This window comes from Cebidichthys violaceus, unplaced genomic scaffold, assembly GCF_023349555.1.
Source record: "Cebidichthys violaceus isolate CVI_PGR_0920_01 unplaced genomic scaffold, fCebVio1.0.p SCAF_16, whole genome shotgun sequence".
Classification (NCBI taxonomy): domain Eukaryota; kingdom Metazoa; phylum Chordata; class Actinopteri; order Perciformes; family Stichaeidae; genus Cebidichthys; species Cebidichthys violaceus.
Genome location: NW_027176329.1, coordinates 9,441,141 through 9,466,140, shown reverse-complemented (window position 1 = coordinate 9,466,140; position 25,000 = coordinate 9,441,141). Strand labels below are relative to the sequence as shown.

Genomic DNA, 25,000 nt, shown 5'->3' with positions numbered 1-25,000 from the left:
TCTGATTGGTCCCTCCGTTGCATCTGCACTAAAGTCCAACACTACCACCCCCAGCACAGTAAGAACAATTCCTATTGTTTGTCTCCCCTGCTCGTCACCCATCGACAGACCTAATGGAGAAAGACATGAATAGACAAACAGTTTTAATTGTAAAATACGTGTTTGTTGTCATAATACAATGAACAAACCAACAATAAAAACTGTTTGATTGTTGAACAGATAACAGAAAGAGATGTGGATATAAAATAAGGCAGATGAGATGGATGAGCTTTTTTTTTATTCATTTGTATTAGTTGTCTTGTTTAGCCCTAAACATGACCACTGACCATGTAGATGGTTTAATTTATTAGTCCAGATTTTAAGATATCTGTCACCATTAAGAAGGAACTTAGAAAATATGATACATATTGAAATAGGTGAATTAGTCCTAAATGGTTATGACGCAATGATTGTTAAAAAAAGGCTAATAAATATCTACAGAAATTAAATAGAAGTCATAATTACAGCACATATATGTACATTTTAATTTTATAAATTAATATTATAGTGGGAAATATAACACACATCTGGATTGTTAAACTGATTAGTGAGTTACAACAGCTGCACACCACCACAAAGACATTCACAAATGGGTCACTGCACATTTCCCATACTGCTTTGCATGATGTGTGTGACCTTGTGTGTCTCATTACATTTGAGAGCCAGCCCTGCCCTCGAGCTGCTCAATGTGTGTTTGTGTATGAGGGCTTAGTTTGAAATAGTATGAATGTATGAACCCAACAGAGTGACATGGGAAAGCTTGAGGATCATGTATATAAATGTGCGAGTGAGGGAGTGACACAGCATGACTTTGCAATGAAATCCATTAACGTTGGGGAAACAAACGTTCATAGAAGGAACAGCAGTGTGTGTGTGTGTGTGTGTGTGTGTGTGTGTGTGTGTGCGTGTGTGTGTGTGTGTGTGTGTGTGTGTGTGTGTGGGACAATGGAGCGGCACAACTCACTAGAGCCAGGCAGACAGACAGGAAGTGAATTGTGATTGGTGGAAAGGGGGAAGCAAACAGGAAGCATTTCCCTGTGAACTGCCTGCTCCTGTGTTCCCATGTCAACACACACACACACACACACACACACACACACACACACACACACACACACACACACACACACACACACACACACGTTACTACAGTTTTCCCATGTCATACTGTGTTGTCAACACACATTCATATATACATAACCATGGAAACATACACTTTCTCTCTCTCTCTCTCTCTCTCTCTCATTTCCCCCATTCAGGTTACTGGTCTTTTCCCATGTCAACCCCGCTGGCAAGGTGCTCTCACACACTCTCTCACTCTCTCACACACTCTCTCACTCTCTCTCACTCTCACACACTCTCACACACTCTCTCACTCTCTCACTCTCTCACTCTCTCACTCTCTCTCACACACACACACACACACACACACACACACACACACACACACACACACACACACACACACACACACACACACACACACACACACACACACACACACACACACACACACACACACTTGGGTGCCCTAAAACGACCTGAGTGCCAACCTCTGTGCAGAAGAATGGAGGTAGAACAGAATACAATCTGCTGACAGAAAACAGTTCACACAGCTCTCGTTCTTGTTATTTATAACTCCTTTGACAATTAATTTCACTTTGTTCTATTTACAGACATTTAAAGTTGGCTGTTGTTGCACTGTACATTTTTCACCCCTTTGGTCCACATTTGAATATATTATATTGTGTGGGTGGGATGCACCAATATGGGATTTCAAGACCAATAACAATAACCAACTGTTGTGGGAAATACTAAGGTAACCAATAACATTACACCTGCTGTTGCAAAAACACCTAATCAGAAGATATTAATGACATTCTTCTTTACAGTGTCTTTTCTCTCTTAAAGTGCGAAGCAATTGCCTGTGACACTTGCCATGTTTATTCATTTTGCTATTTAAAAAAAGGCTCCTCATTTTAAGACGTAATCATCATCTCAAATTAAATTATCAAAACAATGAGAGTAATTCAAGATACTAAATCAGCCACTGATAAATCGTGCATTCCCTACAATTACACGTGGGCTCTGAATATTGAGCACAAGAGTGCTGTTCACCAATTAATCCGTAATAATGTAAACTCTATTAAAGTCACATGTCGTTGACTTCCTTTTGCCTGATTTGATACACAAGTTACGTTCAGAGACAAAAATATGTTTTGCTAACTATACAGCTGTACCAGAAGAGAATACATGCAACCAAGGGCTGAAACGCTCACAACATGCCTGTAGCTAGCTAATGATACCAGATTTTTAGCATGTCAAAGGAATATTTTAGCAACCTATGTCTACCAGGGATGCAGCTGATAACTAAAATGATGATGGGTGATGATGAAGTTAGCAAGCTATTGTAGTCTGCTAACATTAAGGTAGCTGCAAAAATAATAACGTGTAGCTTGCTGCACATACACTGTATACTGTATACAGAGTGTCAGGATCCCGCAGGTTTCCCATTCTGCTGATAGCTCACTTGTTATTGCCTTAATGCTTAGTTTTTCGGTTTGGCAGCTTATAAAAACGTAGTGTTCTTTACCCTGTTTGTAGTGCATCCCAGCACACAGCAGCTTGAATACATTTTTCTGTTGTTTGATAGCCGACAATTGACAAGGAGGCACCTTCACGCAATACAATGGAGTGCGGCGTTTTCCCCTCCAGTGGGGGCGGGACTTCATTGTGCTCTGTCTTTATGCCATGAGACCGAGATAAATAACTGGATAAAAGCTTACAGGTCAATACTATAAAGAACAAAAAATACTGTGCGACGTAAAACTTAAGAGTTGGTGGTCAGTGGTTATTTTTCACCTCTTTCTTTTATATTTTAGAATTTCTGTTATTGTGAAACACAAATGGTACATTTCTTTACATGTGTACAAGAAAGTTGTGATGATAACAAATAATAAAGCTACTGACTGCAACACCAACAGCTTAAGCAACATTGTCATCATCAATAAATTCAACGATGCGCCGATGACACAAACCTTACACTGCTGTTGTCTTTGTGTGTGCGTGTGTGTGTGTGTATAGACAGATATGGTTAATGACATTACAACCGGAACTATAGTGATGTAGTTGGCCCGGAGATCAATACCTGTGAGGCATGATTGACAACTGATCAATTTGATTGATTGGATTGGTTGTATGTGTCCTTGACAATTGGATGACGTAATAAGCGGAGGGTCAGACTGAGGATAACACCAGTATCTGAACAAGGACATGACCTGGAAGCTTTCGGCAAGTGATGCTAAAAGAAGCTGTCCTGTTCTTTTAGTTCCTCTGTGGCACTAATGCATGATGGGTAAAACAGCAGCGTCTGGATTGTCCGAGTTTGGGGTTGAATTCCCACTGAGGCCGTGAAAGTCTCAAGTGGTTTAGATAACAGCATTCAGCAGATGGCACAAAGCAAACCTCTGCATTTTTAGGCCATGTTTCTGTGATTTATAAATACACTTGTGTTTTGTATTTGGTGTGATTATATCTGTATGTCTCTCCCCTGACATGTTCTGTTTTGTTGAAGAAAGAAAATGAAGGGGTAATAATAATAATAAAGTAAAAACTAAATAAAAAACATTAACAGTACATTTTCACACCTAACCTGCAATTTAAATATTTGATGATGCCGTAACCCCTTTAAATTCCACAAAAATTATCTTCAACTATCATTTCAATAAAATTATAGGATAATTTATTTGTTGCTCCCCGTTTGCTGTGACTTCACTTCAAATAGCCTTTCTCTCTGAAAACACTATGGAAACATTAGTTTACTTGACTAAGAAGACGTCTGCAGCTCATCAAAGGGCCCAGGGAGCAGAAATAAATGGAGGACTGATATGCTCTCTCTCAGTTCCCATTCACACAGACAATATAAATGTTGAATAATAAACACTCACCGATCAGCGATCCATTCAGAAACAGTGCCACTCCTATCAGTGTCCCTATACAGAGAGCCAGGATGAACGGTCTCCTCCGGCCCCATCGCAGAGTGCAGCGGTCGCTGGCCGAGCCGATCAGAGGAGTGAACATGAGGCCGAGGACCGGACTGAGGAACCACGTCAGACTGTAGTACTGCTCTGGAAGACCTGCACACAGACAGACGGATATGAGTTATAGACAGTGATGTTGACAGGTAGTGAGAGGTCGACGCTCTTTGATTATGATCCACAAAGATTGCTCAAAGATTACCAATAAACAGATTTGACCATGCAGTTTTTCTGTCATCAACTAGGGGGTGCAAGTAGCATCCTGCAGGAGTGAGAGGCATCGTTTTGTATTTGATTAGTTTGAAGTAAACTGAATATTTGCATATTACAAAAACAAAGCTATGCATTTGATTCAAGCGAAACTGCAAACAAGTGATTTCTTTCTATAATTTATTGATTCTCTAACAATGCGCAACACATTCACTGCACCAGATAGAGCTAAAGCTAAAACCAGTGCCCCCCAGTGATTCGCAGGTTAACGTCGTAAAAGAAAACAGTAATGTGAAGTAAATTTTTAAAAATACACTTTTAAAACCAACATGATAAAACATCAATAACTGTGATGTTCAGGATTACATTTCTAAAGAATATTGCCTAATTTATATATTTTACCAAAGATTTACCAAAGATGATGTTAATAACACTGTCCTGCTGTTGTGATGTTAATTTTTACTTTATTTAGAATATGATAAAAAGTAGCTACTTATGATAGCAATGTCATTGCAGTCATTGCAGGTGAAGTATACTGCAACATAAGTTGACCGTTGTGTTGTTGCCTCAGTTACTTAAGTGTAAACTTGAGGTGGCTTTTGTCAACGGCGTCTGTGAAAACGCACTCAGAGGAAAAAAAAAGGACAGATGCCACGGCAACAGTACGCAACAGGAGGGTCTGTGTGAACAGTCGACCTGGATTATCAAACAAAGGGCTACAACATCCACTATTGTGTGCTGGTTAATGCAGAGAAAATGAGCAGCAGCGTGAAGTCTCAGTGATCAAGTTTCGTGGGCTTTTGTGACACAAAAGAAACGACACCAACAGTCGTTTGTCCATCAGGATTATTGTGTTCATGAGCTCATAAATGCATGAAACAAATACACTAATTTGGGTTGCTTCTTTTGAAAAAAACAAACGTTTTTGAAGTCATAAAAAGTAAGTAATAGTCATGCTGACCAAAAGCAAAAAAAACGACTGATGAATCCTTTGTTGAGTATTTTAAATTTAAAATCCATTTCTTTAATTAAATAAATAGGACTTGACCTTAACTTACACTGTTATGTCCATGGGCCTTTGTTACTGAGCACATATTTAATTATTTTGTGCCTTAACTTTCCATCACCTGACACCAGGTGAAGATCACACACACACACACACACACACACACACACACACACACACACACACACACACACACACACACACACACACACACACACACACACACACACACACACACACACACATTGCATGACAGGATCTCAAATTAGAACAGATGAAATAACTTTGTACATTTAGCTGTAAACACAGGATGGAACAATACGTGTTCAGTAAACATTTTATAATAGCTTTTAATAATGTCAGACAAGATCCTGTACACACAAACCTGTCATCAACAAAACCGGTTCTCATACAACCTCATAAAGGTGTCTGTCGGGGCAAGGGACATCCTGTTTACACACACACACACACACACACACACACGATCATAACTGCAGTAATATATATATATATATTTTTTCAGAAATAAAATAAAATTAATATTGGCTAAATATATTTAATAATTAAATAAAACAATTGTATTTTATTTGATCACCTTATGATATTCACATACTGTAGAGTAAGAGTTTTTGAGGTTTACAAGTATTATAGCATCTGTTTAGAAACACCATATTTTTTTGAGGTGCTCACCAATTTGTCCACAGGGGCCACCAAGTTCAAAAACCTTGTCATAACTTTAACTATTTTTATTTTTAGTTGTGAATCATCACAAAGACAATTATATCTCACATTTTGAAACTGAACACTCATTGCCCGAGGATATTGATAAACCAAGATATTTGCAAGTCTGTTCTTGTCCATTGAACTCATACTTAAAACATTCCTCACACTGAAAATAATATTGTTGGTATTTCTAAAGTTTCTTACCAACAAGAGCCTAACCCATCAGTTTGATTACATATCAATAAATAAACAATCATTGCATAATAAAACCAGTTATACCTGAGTCATTACACAGTGGTGTTCCATTATCACCACAAAAAAATAACACAATTACATCAGACTACACCCCTTGGACACATGATTTCACTGCGCTGCTTAGAGGAAGAAGATGAGGAGGAGACAGACGGTCTTTTAGCTGAGTGAAGTCAGCTGAATCGCATATAATTAAATCAGGACTTTATCACCGTCTCACTGTAGCTTAATGCAGTTCAATAAAAAAATAAAATACATTAAATGCCATTTGGCCACCACACTATACCTTTCATATGGAGACACGAGAGACAGACTTTGAAAATATCTACTCATGGAGTCCGTCCCACTCTTGATAATCTTTCTACCTGCGGTTTGAATGTATGGCAGCCAAAGGTGGCTCAAATAATGAGTAATAGCTTTGCTTAAAGTTTGGGAAATACATCTTTGAACAAACTTAAGATGTTGAAGTAGTGAAGGTGTATTTCTCAAAGCTCATTTCTAAAAAGGGTATTTGTGTGTTTGTTTCACTGTAAAAAGCAAAAGGAAGTGAGACCATTGAGAGAGTATCCCTTTAAGTGATTTCAAGCCATAATCCCCTTGTATTTGTTATTAAATCCACAGTACAGAGTGCAGTAGATCAATATATTGATATTTCATTCCTCAGTGAACAATAGAGATGGAAAGATGAATGAAAGCCGTGCATCGAGAGCGGGTTCATAGCAGCTAACGTGATTGAGACGACATTAGGTGACATTAGATACATTTTAAATGCATTTTCATACAACAGACCTCTGTAATGACATGGACATTGATAACGGAGCGCCATGATATCTAACAATATGGAGCTTTAGTAAAATGTCTTTGTGCACAGATCCTTTAACGGACTTTTAAAATCAGTTATGTTTCTGAACACAGCGTCTGAAGTGTGACTGGATAGTTTACCTGCTGACTGAGGCAGTAGATCCAGCATAAGAAGCTCATTTGGTTGGTAAATTCAGGGAAATGTTGCTTGGCTGAACACAGTGGGTGTCTATGAGTGTGATGCTGATGAAGCTGTTGTCAGCATTTTGAAGTTTGGGAAGGAGTTTGTTTGTTTACAAAATGCTGCGGTCATGTGAAAGCCACCCTGCTGCAATCATGGTAATGTTCATGTTGATAAATCACCGGTTTCTCCTCACGTCAACAACGTGATTTCCAATGAAAATATTGCCACATTACAGCTCTGAAACTACCAGAAATATCTTTGTATTTTCCCCATCTGTTTAAATGATGTCTGACAGTCAAACTTAGGGGGCACTCATGCAATCATGGGTCACTGAAAACACATGTCACATATGCAGACCATGTTAAAAAAAAGTTAGTGTGCCTGCACTTCACACCGTCTGCCAAGTATTATAACTTAAATGTTTAGCTACAGGAACACGGGTATATGGAGTGTATTACAAGAAAATTATACATGCCGGGTAATCATGTTTCTTTATTAACATTGAAAAGTGAGTAATAACGGCAGCAGGATTGGCTGAAAATAAAGCGCTCATGTTTATGGTAATAAATTAACTTATCACTCAGTGCAACAACGTGACTCACTGATGTGTTTTTAATAGTTTGTGGACAACAATGGAGCCCTATGGCCCAGAGGAAAAAATATTTAGCGCTTCGGATACAGAGACAGTACTTGTTAGTAGAGTCAATTCATTCTTGTTTCTTGTTTGTTTTGTTGGTGTGCGTTGCATTAATCATAGTCTCCTCTATGTTTGAAAATGTGATTAGCCATTAGTCCAGTTACAGAATCATCTGGTCCTGTCTCTCTGATGTGGCCACTAATAAGCCTCCATATAATTGTATTTAACATTTTAAATGCAGATTAAAGTTGCAATAAGTATCTTGTCTGCAGATTGGATATGCACTTCAATATTTAGGAGAGTTTTTAGCATGTTTTGATGTTTAAACTTTTTTAGGGCTAAGATATTTCCAAAACAGCAGAATACAGAGGGAACTTTCTACTAATTTATGTAGCTTCAGGAAATAATTTCAAAACAAATCATAGTGCAAAAACAGAAATACACTAATTCTTGTTCAAGACTTCCTGAAAACAAGGAAAGGACTGTTGTGAATATTTGCAGGAGGACTAATATTAACATCAATTGATGTCCCTGAAAAGAAGGAAACAGTGGGCATCATTTGTTTGAAATTATTTTAAAAAATGAATGTCTGCACATAAAATACAGTAGATAAAAGCTTGAGTGTATGTTGTCTTAAAGGAAAAAAGCTATCGCACAATTGATTTCAACATCAAATTCTGGGTCATGTGATTCTAAAAGCATAACCTTCCCTGCTATCTGAGTGATTTTTTTGTTTTATTCACACAATGTGATTTTAACAATACTCCCCCAGTTCAAACAAGCCATCTCTAATCAAAAAATGAGGTTGTTTTATAGAAAAACAGTTGGAACCACATAGTTTTATTCTATTATTTCTAAGTGCAGGCACAACGTGGAGAAACACATGAAGTCTGCGCAGAAGTTGGTATGAATGGACAGTCTGTACTCAACAATCCCACACTGAGCTCCATATTTAGTGTGTGTGTGTGTGTGTACTCAACAATCCCACACTGAGCTCCATATTTAGTGTGTGTGTGTGTGTGTGTGTGTGTGTGTGTGTGTGTGTGTGTGTGTGTGTGGAGGAAATGTCCATAGTAAAATGAGCACTTTGATGATAGATGGAGCAGATTGTACATTTTTCTTTCCCACGATCAATCAACAACAATCCTCGCCGTCTGCCAGCTTGAGTATTGACTTTTTCCATCAGTCTCTCCATCTTTCCGGCTTTCTCCCTCTCTTTGCTCTACGTTTCCTCCTTCCTTGTCTCACCTTATCCTCTCCATTTTTTAACATTTCTTTCATCTCAATCTTTTCTCACACTCTCTCTTTACTCTATTCATTTCTTTTTCTCTCTTTCTGAAATACTTCCTGAGTCTTGATTCTCTCAGTATTGTTCCCAGTCAATGTGTGTATGTGTGTGTGTGTGTGTGTGTGTATGTGTGTACCTACAGTACTAGGAGTGTGTGGGAACTCAGCTATTATGGTAGGTGCGTCTGTCTGTCTGTGTGGGAACAGAGACATGTCTTTATTTACTAGCTGTGTGTTTTTCTGTATCATTTGTGTGTGTGTGTGTGGGGGGAACAGTTTTCCTGTTTTGATGTTGACAAACCTTCAGACAGACAGATTCCTATCTGCTGCTTTGTCTCCTGTTTTATAGTGGTGCCACTGTTTGAGTTTAAACAGGTATTGTGTATGTGCCTTTTTGTATGTGTATGTGTGCATACTACTCTTAAAGTGTGTGTGTGTGTGTGTGTGTGTGTGTGTGTGTGTGTGTAAGACAGACAGCAAGGGGGAATAAAAATAAACGGAGGGAAAGTTTTCCTTAGTTTGAACAAACCGCACAACAGGAAGCCCCGTGTGAATGACGCGGCCATATTAGGAGCCAGGAAGTGAAGGTGATGGAGTCTCCGTGGTGACAGGGGGTCCGAAGACCTGGTCACCACGGAGACAGGGGTCAAGCCTTGTTTATGGCCCGCTCATGAGAAACACAGAGGTCGACAGTTGTACAGGACCTGTAAAGTTTGGAGCGAGGGCAAAGCGCCAATGTGGCACAATGCTAGTGCACACCATGCACACCATGTGTTCACATTGTTGCTCTCTCACCACGTTTTTTGTCTTTTCTCCACTGCTGACTAACAAAGAAAGGGAAGAAATAATCTTAATCCACTGCAGAAAATAGTTCCCTATAAATGCACTATTTACTCGTGTTTGAGTAACGCTCAAAACTACATCGTCAAGTTGTTTTAGGAAATTACTTAACCTTTTCTTGTTTATGTTTTTTTAATGTATCTTATATATATTAATATTTCTTACTTGCTTTTGAAGATTTGTGACTTCAGTAGAAACAAACAGGCTTGAGAAAGTGTTGAGAAACGGACTAACATTAGTCTCTTCATGGGATTTGCTGTCAATAATGAAAATATAAAATATTGTTTGAATCCATTTCCTTCTTAATATTTGTTATGCACAACTGCTCCGTCCAATATGCTCTCAAAAACATCTCAAACCACTGTCTATTTGAGTGATTTGAATTACACGGTGAGTACAGATTCACTTTTACAAGCTGTAATCATGTGCCATGAGGAATGTATTCTCTCTCTCTCTCTCTCTCTCTCTCTCTCTCTCTCTCTCTCTCTCTCTCTCTCTCTCTCTCTCTCTCTCTCTCTCTCTCTCTCTCTCTCTCTCTCTCTCTCTCTGAAAGTCTTTTCTCTTTCCAACTCCTATAAACTCACAAACATCCACCTCATTCACTCCTTCTTTCCCTTCATCTCTCTCCTCTCTCTGTTCCCATCCCTCCCATTCCCGTTCTCCCATAAACACAAAACAATCCCTCCATATCCTGCGCTGGCGTGAGAAAACCCAAGAGAAAAATGACAAGCGTCCCGAAAAAGAGCCGGAGAAATGGTGTGAAAGTGAGAGTAGGGCAGAGGTCACGAAGGGAGAAAGTGGGCAGGAAGGAAGGAGAGTGAGAGCGAGAGAGTGAGGGGACGGAGAGCACGAGGAAAGGAAAGGAGGAAGCAGGTGTTTTTGACTAAACAAAACATGTGAACTGAGTCAGGTGTAGTGTTCAGAGAGGAGGAAAGATAGGGAAGAAATGCCACAGAAGGACTTTGGAAGCAGATTTTAAATATTTACATCAATATTCTATTATTGATAAGCATCTGGTTGTAAGTTTTATGCCAACATAGCTGCAGGCTGAAGGCCCATTTGTGTCTCTGCAACAAAATAGATTGCTTCTGTATATTCCTCTTGTTAGAAAGGGACAATCGGAGATCTAAAATGTATGCAAACATAAAGCTGTCACACCAGCAATACTTTGGTCAGGTGTTTGAGTATCGATTCATGTTAACGGCTACATCAACAACATTTGTGATGACTAGTGATGTTTTTATAAGAAACTTCAAATGTATATGGTCCAAAAAATTCCAGATTGGGGTTTTAAGCTAGGTGGTGTTACAGAGTGACTGATTTCATCCAAACTTCACAAGACATTTTTGCTCTAATTTAAGGTTACAGCGAACCCATTTTCCCTTAACCTTTTGCACCTACTGAACAAAACAGTTTGTCCAAGAGGATTCTGGGAAATTAAGTAAATGGTCAATCATTTACTTAATTTCCCAGAATCCTCTTGGACAAACTGTTTTGTTCAAAACTTGGCCTTTACAACGAAGCTTTAGAGGGCCAGTAGCTCAGCAGCCACTTAATTAATAGACACAGAGTTAACATATTTTAATGAGTGAACATCTCTGATAGAGAGAATGACAACAGTGTTATTGAATAAAACAAAATGAAAAACAACAATGTGCCCAAATAACAGAAATGACGGTGAAGAGAACACAGGATGTCTCAAGGAGCTCCAGTAACTCTCATTTCATAGCTCAAATGACAAATGCAGACATTTATTTCTGATGATCTGTGTAAAAAGCTGCATTAATCCACAGTGATTCAAATTGGTGAAATAAAAAAAGGTGCCAGATTGTGCTACCTGCTAACCTCAGCCAAAGTGTATACTCCCATGAGAGCAGACGGAGAGGGAGAGGGAGAGGGAGAGAGAGGGAGAGGGAGAGGGAGAGAGAGAGAGAGAGAGAGAGAGAGAGAGAGAGAGAGAGAGAGAGAGAGAGAGAGAGAGAGAGATGTTAGGGAAGAAAGGAGTGGGTCATTGTACTTCCCAGAAGTAAGAGATGGTGAGAACATCAATCACATAACAGACACACACAGACTCAACAAGCTGCACAGGCAAGGTCATCGTTAACAAAGTGCCTGGCAGAGTGAAATACCGAGCAATGTGTGGCTCAACGGACAATAACAAACTGACAATCAATCAATCAATCAATGCAGAAAGGAGAATAGTGGTGGTAAAAAAAAGAAAAGAAAAGATAAGAAAATGATACTTTAAATATGAGTGTAGCTTTATTTTTTACATTAATTTGGAAATGATTGCACATAAAAAGAATTGAAGCCAGTCATGGCTTTTCCTTATCTGATGGTTTTATATTTTATGTTTACGTTCATTCTTTAATTTTACTGTCAAGCTCATGAAAGGTACTATATAAATAAAGATATTATTATTACAAATGTGTGTGTGTGCATCCTGACAGAGAAGGATGCACACACACACACACACACAAACCTGCTTTACATTGAGTGGTTTTAAATTTGTCTATTCAGCGCGTTCGACACAAAACAGGGCGGTTGTAATCCAATAAATGCGTGTGTGTGTGTGTGTGTGTGTGTGTGTGTGTGTGTGTGTGTGTGTGTGGTAAAAAAACAAAAACACCAACGTCCTTTCTATGTAAAAGGTGGCATTAAAATTGCATGAAGCAAGCATATATGCGCACACACACACACACACACACACACACACACACACACACACACACACACACACACACACACACACACACACACACACTGCTGCTTCGAATCAGCAGAGTTATGTAACACCACTGCAGTAAACTGGCTACATCCTACTGAGAGAGACACAGACAGAAGGAGAGACTGAAACTGTGAACGAAATTTAAGGTGTCAAATCTGGTGAATGCTGATCCCAAAAATGTCCAAATGTATTTATTCAGATCTTTTTTAATGCCTCTACCATTAATAAACAAACCATATGTAACTGACAGCAGGGAGGCGGGCCCTCAGACTGAGACTAACCTATCACACAGGAAGCTCCAAACAGCATCACAACTGCCCTTTCACTACCAAAAAAGGGATCGATGAACCCGATCAGCAGCAATCAGTCAGTGATCTTATGTAACCGCAAATACAGTAGGTCAGCAAAAACTCTCGTTATAGTGGTGCCTTCAGGTGTCCATTCAAAATGACAGAAATGCAAAAAGTTGAATTGGTTATAGCCGAGGTTACGATGAAGTATGTTTCCCTTCAACTCATAATGGACAATGGGCAAAAATGTACAAGGTTGATGGTAAAAATATCCATTCGACTTCCATTTTGCTATCATAATATGTGTTAATGATCGTAACAATCAAAAAATATTTTAACTGGTCCAGTTCATGCAATATGAAAGCTGGAAGGACCAGAGGTAGTTGATGATATATTTCTGAGGTTTTCAGAGTTTGTATAGATGGGATTCTCGTGTGGTTTGTTTTTCTGTCCGGAAAAACAGGTCACCATTATAAGCTTTGCTACTACTGTACAACGTACCTTTTTCCAGGGATCAAAGTGGCAATATAAACCGAATTACTGGCAGAATTGGAATACAATAGGGGAGAGAAATACAGGCGAACATTTGCTGTCATTTCCTGACATTTGCATTTTTTTCCCCATTTTTTAAAGTGATAATCTCAAAGAATTTAATTTAAGTAAATGTCTGCTAACGATCTATCGCTGGATGATGTAACACACTGCTGATGCAGCCGATGGCCAGCTGGTGAAAGCTCTTGCATTTGTAGTTTTACTAACTGGGTGTCAGTGGCGACATTCCTGGCAGAAATCCGAAACAGCACACAGCGAGATCCAAAAACACACCTGCAATTACTGCTAAGAGAACAAAACTGAGAAGTCTATGTTTATAAAAGTCAATTATGTCTTTTTAATTAACAAACAAATAATTACATTTTGCTGATTTTTCTGTGTTGCACTACATCCACTTAGCTGACATTAATAACTTCCTGCATCATTGTTGTTCCTCTGTCAGTATTTTAGCCATGAAGACTTATTTAGCATTTGTCACTATGTTTAACATACATTATGGCAATGTTGCTAGAAGTAATGTTTTCAAAAATATATATAAAAGGTTCTTCAGATCTCACAAGCAAATGGAGACCATGATAATAAATTGACCTTTAATACCTTCCTGGGAGAAATATATATAGTATATATTTCTGTTGTAAACATGGAGCACTAGTGAGAGCCCACAAAAATCTGACAACAGCCACGACTTTTCTCTGAGCAAACAGATCTGTTGTACTTAAATTACTCCCACGTTCATCATTTTAGCCAGATACATGACTGTACCACACAAGATTAGTCTTGTCAGCATCCATCCATCCTTCCTTTAAGCTAAATATACTGTCAAAGTGAGCGATAGCAGATGTTTTTCTACTCTCTTCTTAAATACACACATATAAAATAAGCCTGAGGCCAGCCATTACTACATCTCTCACTGCTATTAAGGCCGTTGTGTGTGTGTGTGTGTGTGTGTGTGTGTGTGTGTGTGTGTGTGTGTGTGTGTGTGTGTGTGTGTGTGTGTGTGTGTGTGTGTGTGTGTGTTCGGTTTTATAGATTTTCTCGTCTGGTTGACTGACTGCTGTACTACCAGTCCAACTTGTTATGTACTGGACACATAAATGATTAATAAAGAGCGTATATTTCATTGGCAATACAATCAATTTGGACCTAATTTTGGGGCTATTATTAAGAATATTTTAGCTCACAATGTATTTTTGCACAACATTTTAGAGCTATTGTTGTAAACATTTGGTAGTTAGATGATATCAATATTAAATGTTGGATGAATATTTCTCATTAGACAGCCTGAGGATCAGGGTGGCGTTATGATTTATCGTTTCATAACGTGAAAGAGTGCCGCTGTGCCATTCAAACACTCTGGATGAGGAGAATTATTTGCAGCAGCTTTATGTCCCATTAGCCTTGTGCTGCGAGATCACTGTAGAGCTCCGAGGCTACTGCTGTGATGCTTTGAACGAGCCGTATAGGTGAAGTGTTAATGCAGTGTGGGTGCTGTGTTTACGTCTGATCGATTCCCGTATTGGGCCTTCGGAGGCCGTGTGAATCTTCTTAAACAAGACATCTGTGATGGGACAAACGTTCGACTTATTACACCAACATATGGAAACTCTACTCTGGTTTAGTAGCATAGCGACTATACGCTACTGGTCATACCAGATCAATTAAAGCTGTAGCAGCAAAGCGCTCGAGTGTATTGACTTGAGCAAGGGCATGTTTTGTTTTGTGGTTATGAATTGATACATGTATTAACTGATGCAGTCATTCTTCATGAAGAAAGACTCCTCAGGGTCTAAATACTTCATGATATTCTATCATTTTACTCATAATTTAACTTATTTTTTAATGGTTTAAAAATAAAAACATACTTATATATATATATATATATATATATATATATATATATATATGTGTTTATGTGCTCCATAAACTGTTTATTGAGCAAAACAATAGCATAACAACATTTATGGTGATAATTGTTATTCGCAGCCCCTGTTTGAAGAATTTGCTTCCCCTGATGTTTCTTTGTCCCTCGTCATCACCTGAGAGCTCTGTGGTGGTTTGTTTTTGATGACTTCACCTCCCTGGAGGGGGAGAGCTGGGAGCAATGTGCTGACAAACACAACACACACACACACACACACACACACACACACACACACACACACACACACACACACACACACACACACACACACACACACACACACACACACACACACACACAGCTCTGCATGCCTCACATATCTTACACTAATAGCCCACACATACCTAGCTTATCGCCTGTTGCATGGAAAACCATGCACACCCCACGAACGCACAGAACATGGCTTTGTCTTTAAGACTAAAGCTTCTGCTGACTCAGCATTTACATCACAAACACAAACAACCAAAGATTTGAGTTTCAGAGATTTTGTTTCCTGCATTCTGGTGACTGCAACAGCATTTTTATGTTAAATCTAGAGGGTCGGTAAGTGTGCCCCCTCATGTCCCACGAACCACAGTTTGGGAACCACTGGCATCAATCTTCACATACTAATGTTGGTGTTTGCCTTGTCCTTTGCCCATTGTATCAGTATTACACCAATAACCCCGCCCTGCATCAGTGGTAATGTTAGCAAAAAACCCTCTCTAAAAACCTTTTGTGTCTCCATCTGTGTACAGCAATAACATTTATAAATGAACAAAGTTGCTGCAGACATTATATAAAGTGCTATAAATAGGAAGGCTTTTTAATAACTGACAGACTGGTGTGTTTGTCTCTCTCCCTCTCTGCAGAAAGACAAATGGAGGACTGAAGATTGCGGTTAAAAAGGTGTCTCAAGCTGACAGGAATACAATTCACACTACGAGTGTCTCGTATTTCTCACTTAACTCTAAAAAGATGTTTTTTCTCTTTCCCATCCCACATACAGTGTTTCATCTGCCCCTTGATAAATGCTTGCATCTGTTGCTTCCTCATATACATGAACATTTTATTCTATCTATTCACCTGTCCTCCACCTACTCTGTCCCATGAACGACTGGGTCAGATTATGGCGATTAGTCACAGTGTGACATCAAGCCAGTCATTTATATAACCCTGTATTACTCCGTCTGCAAGGTCATCTGCTAGATTAGACCAGCTAACATGACAGGATCACTCAGTGGATTAGGTCACCTGGGATGCTAGCAATGCAAGATCAAACTGATTTGCTGCACAATGAATAGCATGCTAGGCCTACATGCAACGTGGAAATTAAATTTTTGTAGGATGCTGAATAAATTACCATGTAGCCAAATTCAATGGAGTCAATGTTAGCATTTAAACAACACTGGATGTGGCAGCTAAAATAGCTAAGCTGCAACAGAACAAAATAAACATAGCATTTTGCAAATGACAAAACCAGATGTTTTTTTTGCATTATACTGAATCCAGCGTTCTGGGCTTGTATTTTTAAAGCCTCAGGCACTGACAGCAGAAGGCCAGTGGTCCACTGTGCTGCATGCTAACATTATCTGGTTACCATTTGGTTGACTTCAGGGTTTCCTGCTGTGCTTAATAGCGGCGGGGGGATACCCTACCTGAAATTTGGACCAACTATGCCTACATCATAGTACACATCTACTTACTAAATTGATCATCCAGTCTCAGTATGCAAATATTACTGTCGCTGGAGTGTCAAACTGTGGCTGGTTCATCCAAGGAAATTGAGTAACGGTCAGGAAACTATTACAGTAAGCTGAGGTTTTCAGCCACACATCCTGAATTAATAGGAGGACATTTCCAGTTGGATTGTAGTAATCTCCTTTGGTAAGGACAAGAAGGCCTCCAAAGAAGGATAACAATGCTGCAAAGCTGCCAGCCCTGGACTGTTTTGGGTACCACATTGGTGGCACAGGTAGTGCCGCATGTACAGCCAGTTAGTCAAACAAAAACAAAATAAAGAGAATAAGTTTAAACAAGGCTAATTGTGAAAAAGCGCTCTTTAGGTCACCTTCATCCTGTTTCCAAAAGAAAGTCAACTTGTCTCAAGAATTGTTTGAATGGCATAAATCAAAATATAAGATGTATTGCTGCACTATAATCAAGAACACTTAAATCTAACAAACAAGTTAATTTGTATCAAAGAAATTGTCTCATCAGCAGTTTTTTCAAGTTTTATAAAAATTTTAAGTAGCAATAGTAACACAGAGGGACTTCTCAACACTAAATCTCGGGTTGGTAATGTTCTTCATAAACATCTTTTGTAATATTTGTTGAAATGGTCTTTACAGCAATGATTGAACGGTCTAACCGAAAACAACGTCAAAACACGCCGTCTGCGCTCTCCGCCTCCTCCTTGTTCCACTCCTTTTCTTTCCACTCCTCATCATCTCTCTTAATCCCTTTCTCATCATTAACTCAACCTCTCCCTCGCTCCTACCTCACTTTAAGCTGCATTAAATCGTTTTTTATATCTGTGCCTCTCTCACTGGTTTGAAGGAGAGGCGAGACTAAGTTGGAAAAAGGTGGCGTGTCATGTGATTGGTCCATCGGTACTCATGTATGTGCAAGCCTTTAGGGGAAAAGCCCGTCTCCTTGTATGAGTGACCGCTGCCGGGAGTTCAGAGACAAAACAGAAAAGAGCTCTGCATGCTTTCCACACCTTGTAAGGTAGAAGATTCTTATCCTTTCTCTGGGTTTTGTAAATATGGGCTCCTTGACCCAACTGTGTGTGCTTCACACACACACTCTAACATACTCTTCCTTTCTCTGACCCCAGTGTTGTGGGGTCACACACACAATGGTTTCACTCAGGGCGAGCCAACCAGCCGGCTATCCAGCTAATTCCAGTAGCTACAGTCAGTCTCCAGCACGCATGGAGCATTAACCACATGGAGGAGGGGGTCGATATTTGTTATCCTAAAACTTGGACTCCTGCCCACAGGGTTGAAGGGGGGGTTTGTCTGCATCTCACTAGGCCTGTTTGTTAGCAGGCTAAAGACATGAATCAATCTGCACAAAACCAGCCATTGTGTGGGAAATTAATTTTGACATATCGCTTCTAAATGGATTCACATGACAAAACCAACTGGAAAGTGGCGCAAAGTAATAAAGAAGGTTGCTCAGGACAGGAAGTAAAATATTTCCAAAATGCTGATCAGAATGGCTTATTGAATCACGTGTTTTCTGATTCAGGCAGCCCACCAAAACACTGACCGGGTTGTCTTATTTCACAGTTTGTAGGTTGGTGGTCACTCCCAAATGTATGTGCACAAGCACTGAAAAAGTACTTTTTTCATAATATGCTGTCCTCTTGAACAATGGCTGCAATCTGAACAGCTCTCCTGTCTCCTTGCTACATTTCAGGCACAGTAATGTGCTTCTCCTAATTAGTATATAATTGAAACACGTTGCACTGACCTCTACTGAATGCTATCTACTTCATAATTCATTTGGATAGAAGGCAATCTATGATCAGTGTAAAAAGGTCAGATTGAGCAGCAGCCAATTAGCACATGAAAAGACAAACATGACTGGATTAACTCTCCAAACCAGTGATGAATCTCAGCGAGACACCAAAATCACTGCGCAGTCTGTTTTAAATTATTCATTTCAGTGGACTAATCTGTGGCAGTTGTACCTCTCAGTGGCTCCAAAATCTACTAAGAGGGGCTCAGACACATCCCGATCTAAAAAAAATAGGCTCGGGCAGCTCAACCAGGGCTAAAATTAGAGCAAAAACATGCAGCAACAGCACTGGTCTGACACTACAACAGGAGACGAGCCTGATATAAGATTACAGTGATTATGATTTCAAGGTACACATTGTTTTTAAGAATCCCACCATTACTTTTTAATGCTGACAATGGCTTTTGCTGCCATGACATTTTTAACATTTGGCAGATCTCAGTACCTTCCTTTGGAAATAACAGAACATTGGAAACGTTTAAAAGCCTTTCTCCCCATGGCGGCTCATCCTGGGTGAGCCAGCCAGGAGTCACGGTGGCCACAGAGCGTCCTGCCACTCATGTCGCCTTGGTTATGTAAGCTAGGAGATCACACAGAGGGCGAAGGAGAGATTTGGAGAGAAAAGGAAGGGAAGGGAGAGGGGAGGGGGGATTGCATGGGAAGTGACTTTGAATTATAAACAAGGTTATGGCTGTTTCAGCCTTTTATCTCTCTCTCTCTCTCTCTCTCTCTCTCTCTCTCTCTCTCTCTCTCTCTCTCTCTCTCTCTCTCAGTAAGCCCACTGCGTCTGTCTGTCTGTCTGTCTGTCTGTCTGTCTGTGTGTCTGTGTGTCTGTGTGTGTGTGTGTGTGTGTGTGTGTGTGTGTGTGTGTGTGTGTCAGACAGCAAGCTAGCTAATCTCTAGACAGATCAAGTTGAAGTCCATCTGAACAAGGTGAGGAGGACTTGGCGTAAATTTAGCTGCCAAGGTGTCCTCTTAAATGCCAGAACAACGTCAGGACAAACAACATGACTCCCTGTTCCCGATGACAAACAATATTAAGTTAACCGCCACTTTGTATTCTAAATATTACATGTTATTGTTATTAACACGGATGCAATCCTGAATCCTGTTTATATCCTGAAAGAAGAGAATATTCTTTGGTTTATTCTTCCTCAACTACATGGTTTCAGCTTCTCCACTGTGACGATTTGCTTCTTGCAAATGAATGGATAATGAAATTGATTCGTTAGATGCAGCCCAAGTTTTGATACTGATGTTTTATGTAGACTCCGTATAACAGACGGCCCACTAGGAGCCTGCTAAGTGAGGATGAGATGTGAAAAGGTAAAACTGATTGTCACTGTAAATCTGTGTGTGTGTATGTGAACTCCTTACTTACCTATCTGCAGCAGTACGGGCGTCACCAGCGCCGTCTCCATGGCGTAGCAGAACTCCCGGCCGAACATCACGGCCCCATGCATCACCCATCTCTTCAAGGGTATGCCTTCAAGCGACCCCTCGCTCGCCGCCTCCTCTGCTCCCCGACCTCCACCTCCCACTCCATCCGTCTCGCCTCCTGCTCCTCCTTTGTCCTCGTCCGATGCCGTGGTGTTTTTGGCATTAACCCCACCCACCAGAGATCCGACCTGCATGGCGTCGGCCTCTGTGTTCTGGGGAGGCATGTTGGAGGGCATGCACGCAATGAGAAAACAAGTGCACCCCCTCTGACACGCTGACAAAAAAATAGAATACTGCTTCCCACCTTACTACTCGTATCAAGTCACTCGGAGTTACTTTAAAACGGGTAGCGACCTAATTACATTCTTTACAAGCTACAAATTGCAGCCTGTGGTAGTAACTTGCTGGTTATATATTACGGCTTTAAAAGAATAATCACCAGATAGGTGTGTTCAAGTGTGCTAATACCACCATCATAAAAACAAAAAACCCTGTAACAGATAGTGTCCCAGCATTAAAGGTAACAAAATTAATCTTGGGTCCTGCTAAAACTCAACAAGGCTATGGACACCAAATAAATGAAGAAAAAAAAACCTGATCTATAGATCTGGCATGTTAATGTAAAATAAAACGAAACAATCGGCAATCAGTTGTCCTCTGAACAAGTTGTCCTAAAAACAACTTGACCTCCCCAAAAACTGCAGCCTAAATTAAACAAGTGTTAATCCTCCTCTCGGCTCTTTGTTTCCTCCCAGAGTCGAAAAAAAGCTTTCCAAAGGCTTGTAGAAATCCAGAAGAAATAATGGAAGCTGTTGAATTTTCACAGGAAGAGTGTGCGGTACATTCCAAGAGTGAGTTTGTGTGTGTGTGTGTGTGTGTGTGTGTGTGTGTGTGTGTGTGTGTGTGTGTGTGTGTGTGTGTGTGTGTGTGCTCGTTTATGGCTTTTTTGTCATTGAGGTTTCTCCCTCTTTTTCCTACTGTCTATTACAAGCTGTAAAAATCCATATAGAAGACCATTCAGTAAGTTCCAGAGTCATTTTGTATATAGAGGGCTGGATTGAGGGCTGGATGACGGAGTGGGTGGGGGCTAGGAAGAGGCCACTGGGGGAGGGGAGAGGGGGGGGAAGGCAGGTAGCAAAGGTGGGCGGAGCTCTTCTGAAAATCCCCATCGATTGGCTGATCAATCTGGAGGAAAACACCAACAGGAAGACAACCCAGCAGGTGGAGAAGCACACAGCGCAGGCGTCCCATTGGTCAGGAGGAGAGATTACCGAAAAAAAAAAGAGAAAAGAAACATCAGAATTTGTGACAGCAATTTCACTTTCACGTGCACTGACCAGAAGACGGGCACTTCGCTGCATATATACAAAAAGAACAGTATTTTTCTCAGGTGTATCAACATGGAGGTACTAGGTGAGGGCAGAGCGTCATTTGACATAAGCAGAGAGAAGAGGAGGAGAAGATACAGCAGCCAGTACGTGCCGATCCTTCGGGTTGAGTTGATGCACGTAAATGCTGGAAAAAGGACAATAAGGCTTCTATGGTAAACACTGGCTGAGGGTGTTTTTGAAGTGCATCACACATCAGCTGTTTTTTTACCCTTAACTTCTTTATCAATGCTCCCTGAGGAATATCGCCATGCTTGAAACATGTTGCAGTCCAGAAAAGTTATTTTTCCAAGTCTGTATTAATTCATAAATATTATTTAACATACTTCCATCATTTTATTTTTTAATTTGTTTGGTTATTTTTTATAACCAAACACATTGAAGAAGCCCCTTTTCCACAGTCTTTCGTGGACCCCTGATGAGTGAACTGATGGCACACACAGCTGAGACACAAGCAAGCCTTTCTGTTGCATTTGTCATTTTTTTTGCCATCACAGCCGTGTTTTTATCATTGCTTTTGTGCGGGAATATTTGTCCATGCAGAGAGTTGCAACATTTTTGCCTCAGCTCCAATACAAAAGAAGTTAGTGGAATTATGTTATGTACTGTAAAATACTTTCTAAAACTAAACAGCAACTTGTCTTTGCAGAAACGATGTCATGGTTACGCTCTGAACAAAACTACGTTTTGAAAATAAAAACTTCCGACATTAAGGTCTGTGGATAATCTTGAAAAATGGGGTCATTCTACCGGGATAGACACGCTGCTTTTTGAAAACAGAACTGAAACCAAAATACGAGTCATATTTATTGTACTGGCCCGGAGGCAAAAATGTCAGAGAACAATAACTCAAAACCTGGATGAACTAAACCAAAACTATTCTTGTGACCAGAAACCACAAGGGCAAGAGAGAAAATGTGTATTTGTATTATATTTGGGCAAAGCCAACCCACGTGGGTTTGAATCTGTGAGAGCAAGTTGTGTGAGAGTACCAACATGCTGATACCACAACTCAAGACACGCACACGCTCCTATGAAAAGAGTCCATTTTATAAGAGTGTAATTGGTTTGAGCACATGATTCATCCTCGCAGACACTCGGACAGTCTTTCAAACTGGACGGGGAGGATGAAAGCATGCAATGCATTTATGAGAAACATATTCAAGTTGAGCTACTGTTTCAAACAGAGGGCTTGTGTGTGCTTGGTGAGAAGAAGAAAGAAATGAGAGATATGTGGACAGAAAAAAAGAGAAAGAGAGGAGAATGAGAGGCATGAAGGCCTTCAGCTAATAATACACCTCAGAGAGAGAGAAACAGACTGCGTGTGTGTTCAATACCATTTCCTACAGACTTAAACTCCAAAGTGTGTGTTTTTGTGTCCAGTGGGCCAGTGGATTATAACCCGTGGAGACGGCACGTTCCGTCACACCCAACACACACTAATGCTTGCCACGTGAACGACACACAAACATAACAGTGCTAAGACCCTCATCAAGCCTCTTAGGGTGAGATTTAGAAAGAAAACACGAGAGAGAGAGAGAGAGAGAGAGAGAGAGAGAGAGAGAGAGAGAGAGAGAGAGAGAGATGAGGTTTGAACAGGTGGAAGGTGAGAGGAATAAGAAATGGAGGAAGAGAAGTTAGGAAGAGAAGGAGAGGAGAAGGAGAGATGAAGAGCGGGACGAGGCAGACAGATCGAGGAGATGTTGAAAATATTTGTCTCTCTGCCCATTTCTTACTTTTTCTGGTTCATTGCTCCTCGCTTTTCAGAGTTCTCACGTGTCCCCATTAACATTCATGATGCACTCAAGATGGTTATGAATATTTTATTCTCTCACACACCCCTCCTCACCTGACCTCACACTCTGCAGCAGATTACATAACAAGCCCCCTCCTTCATAGTAATACATATACATAACAAATGCATACCAATTAAAAATCTAAACTATTTTAAAATGAGAGGACGACCACAGAAAGGACACCACAACCTCCCCTCACTGTGAGGGAGAGAACACGATGTACCAAAGCTCCCGAACTGGCAAAATCCTGTACGACAAGATGTTTCACAAAGTGCAAAGTGTTGCGTTTCACAACTAGTGTCTCTTAAAAAGGGAAAAAACTTCTTTACACTTTGTGCTGTAAAAGGATGGAACAAGCTTCCAGAGGAAGTTAACTTTTTAAAATAGATTGGATACATTATGGTCAATATCGCTATTCTAACTAAGCATATTGTGGTATTATTATGTAGTTTGTTTGTTGTAGTTGGAGTCTGGTGTGGAGGAGGATTCATATGCTGCAGCAGAATTTTCTTAATTAAAAAAGCCAAACTGGAAGCCTCAAACCTCTCTTAAGAAACATTTTGTTGACAACACTGAGGCTAAACCCATGTGGTGATACAATCCGTTCCTGCATTACCGCACACAGTTGAAAACAACTGTGACAGATATAATGATATGGATCATAAAAATCAAGTAAATGTTCGCAGGGATCTCAAGAAAGTTTCACATCTCTGCAACTAATGGGATGTGCGTCAATGGGCTAAAAGACATAAAAGAATCACTGTGGTCTTTCTACATATTTCTCTACACAACATAGAGCAGTATTAGCCTCAGTATATTGTGCCCTGAACGCGCATGCACGTACGTACGCGCGCACACACACACACACACACACACACACACACACACACACACACACACACACACACACACACACACACACACACACACACACACACACACACACACACACACACACACACACACACACACACACACACACAGCTATCGGATTATAGATCTATACACATGCAGCACCATTCAGTTGTTCTGAGCAGGATGGCGGCTAAGAAAGAACTGCGACCCCGGCATGAAATCAGAGCAAGCTCAGCCTTCATCGACCCTCTCCATCTTTCTTCTTCTTCCATCACCTCCCTTACATGTTACAGGTAACATAAGTAAACAGACATGTCTCATCCCTGCTGCAGGCCTGGTCTTGTATGGCACATAGTGTCAATGTGCAAATAAGCAGTGACTTGAATTGTAAAATGGTTTGCATGTTTCCTGTGCTCCTGTTGTCCACCTATTTCTGGAGAGCAGGTTGTAGGACAAAATGTACGTAGCTGCAGCAGATGTGGTTTTCTGCTTGCCGCCATCTTGTCA

At 40.3% G+C, this 25,000-nt stretch overlaps 1 protein-coding gene across 1 annotated transcript in view; it reads right to left on the bottom strand.

The window, feature by feature from the left end:
• The window catches only part of LOC137872710 (solute carrier family 45 member 4), a 31,689-nt gene extending 10,051 nt beyond the window's left edge, over positions 1 to 21,638 (bottom strand). Inside the window, exons 1-3 of the mRNA XM_068711091.1 lie at positions 20,396 to 21,638; positions 3,987 to 4,175; positions 1 to 110 (exon numbers count right to left, since the gene is read on the bottom strand). The exon at positions 1 to 110 is cut by the window's left edge and continues 70 nt beyond it. Coding sequence (XP_068567192.1) covers positions 1 to 110; positions 3,987 to 4,175; positions 20,396 to 20,690 — 594 coding nt within the window. The 5' untranslated portion in view covers positions 20,691 to 21,638. The remainder of the gene's footprint in view (positions 111 to 3,986; positions 4,176 to 20,395) is intronic.
• Between the last annotated feature and the right edge of the window lie 3,362 nt (positions 21,639 to 25,000).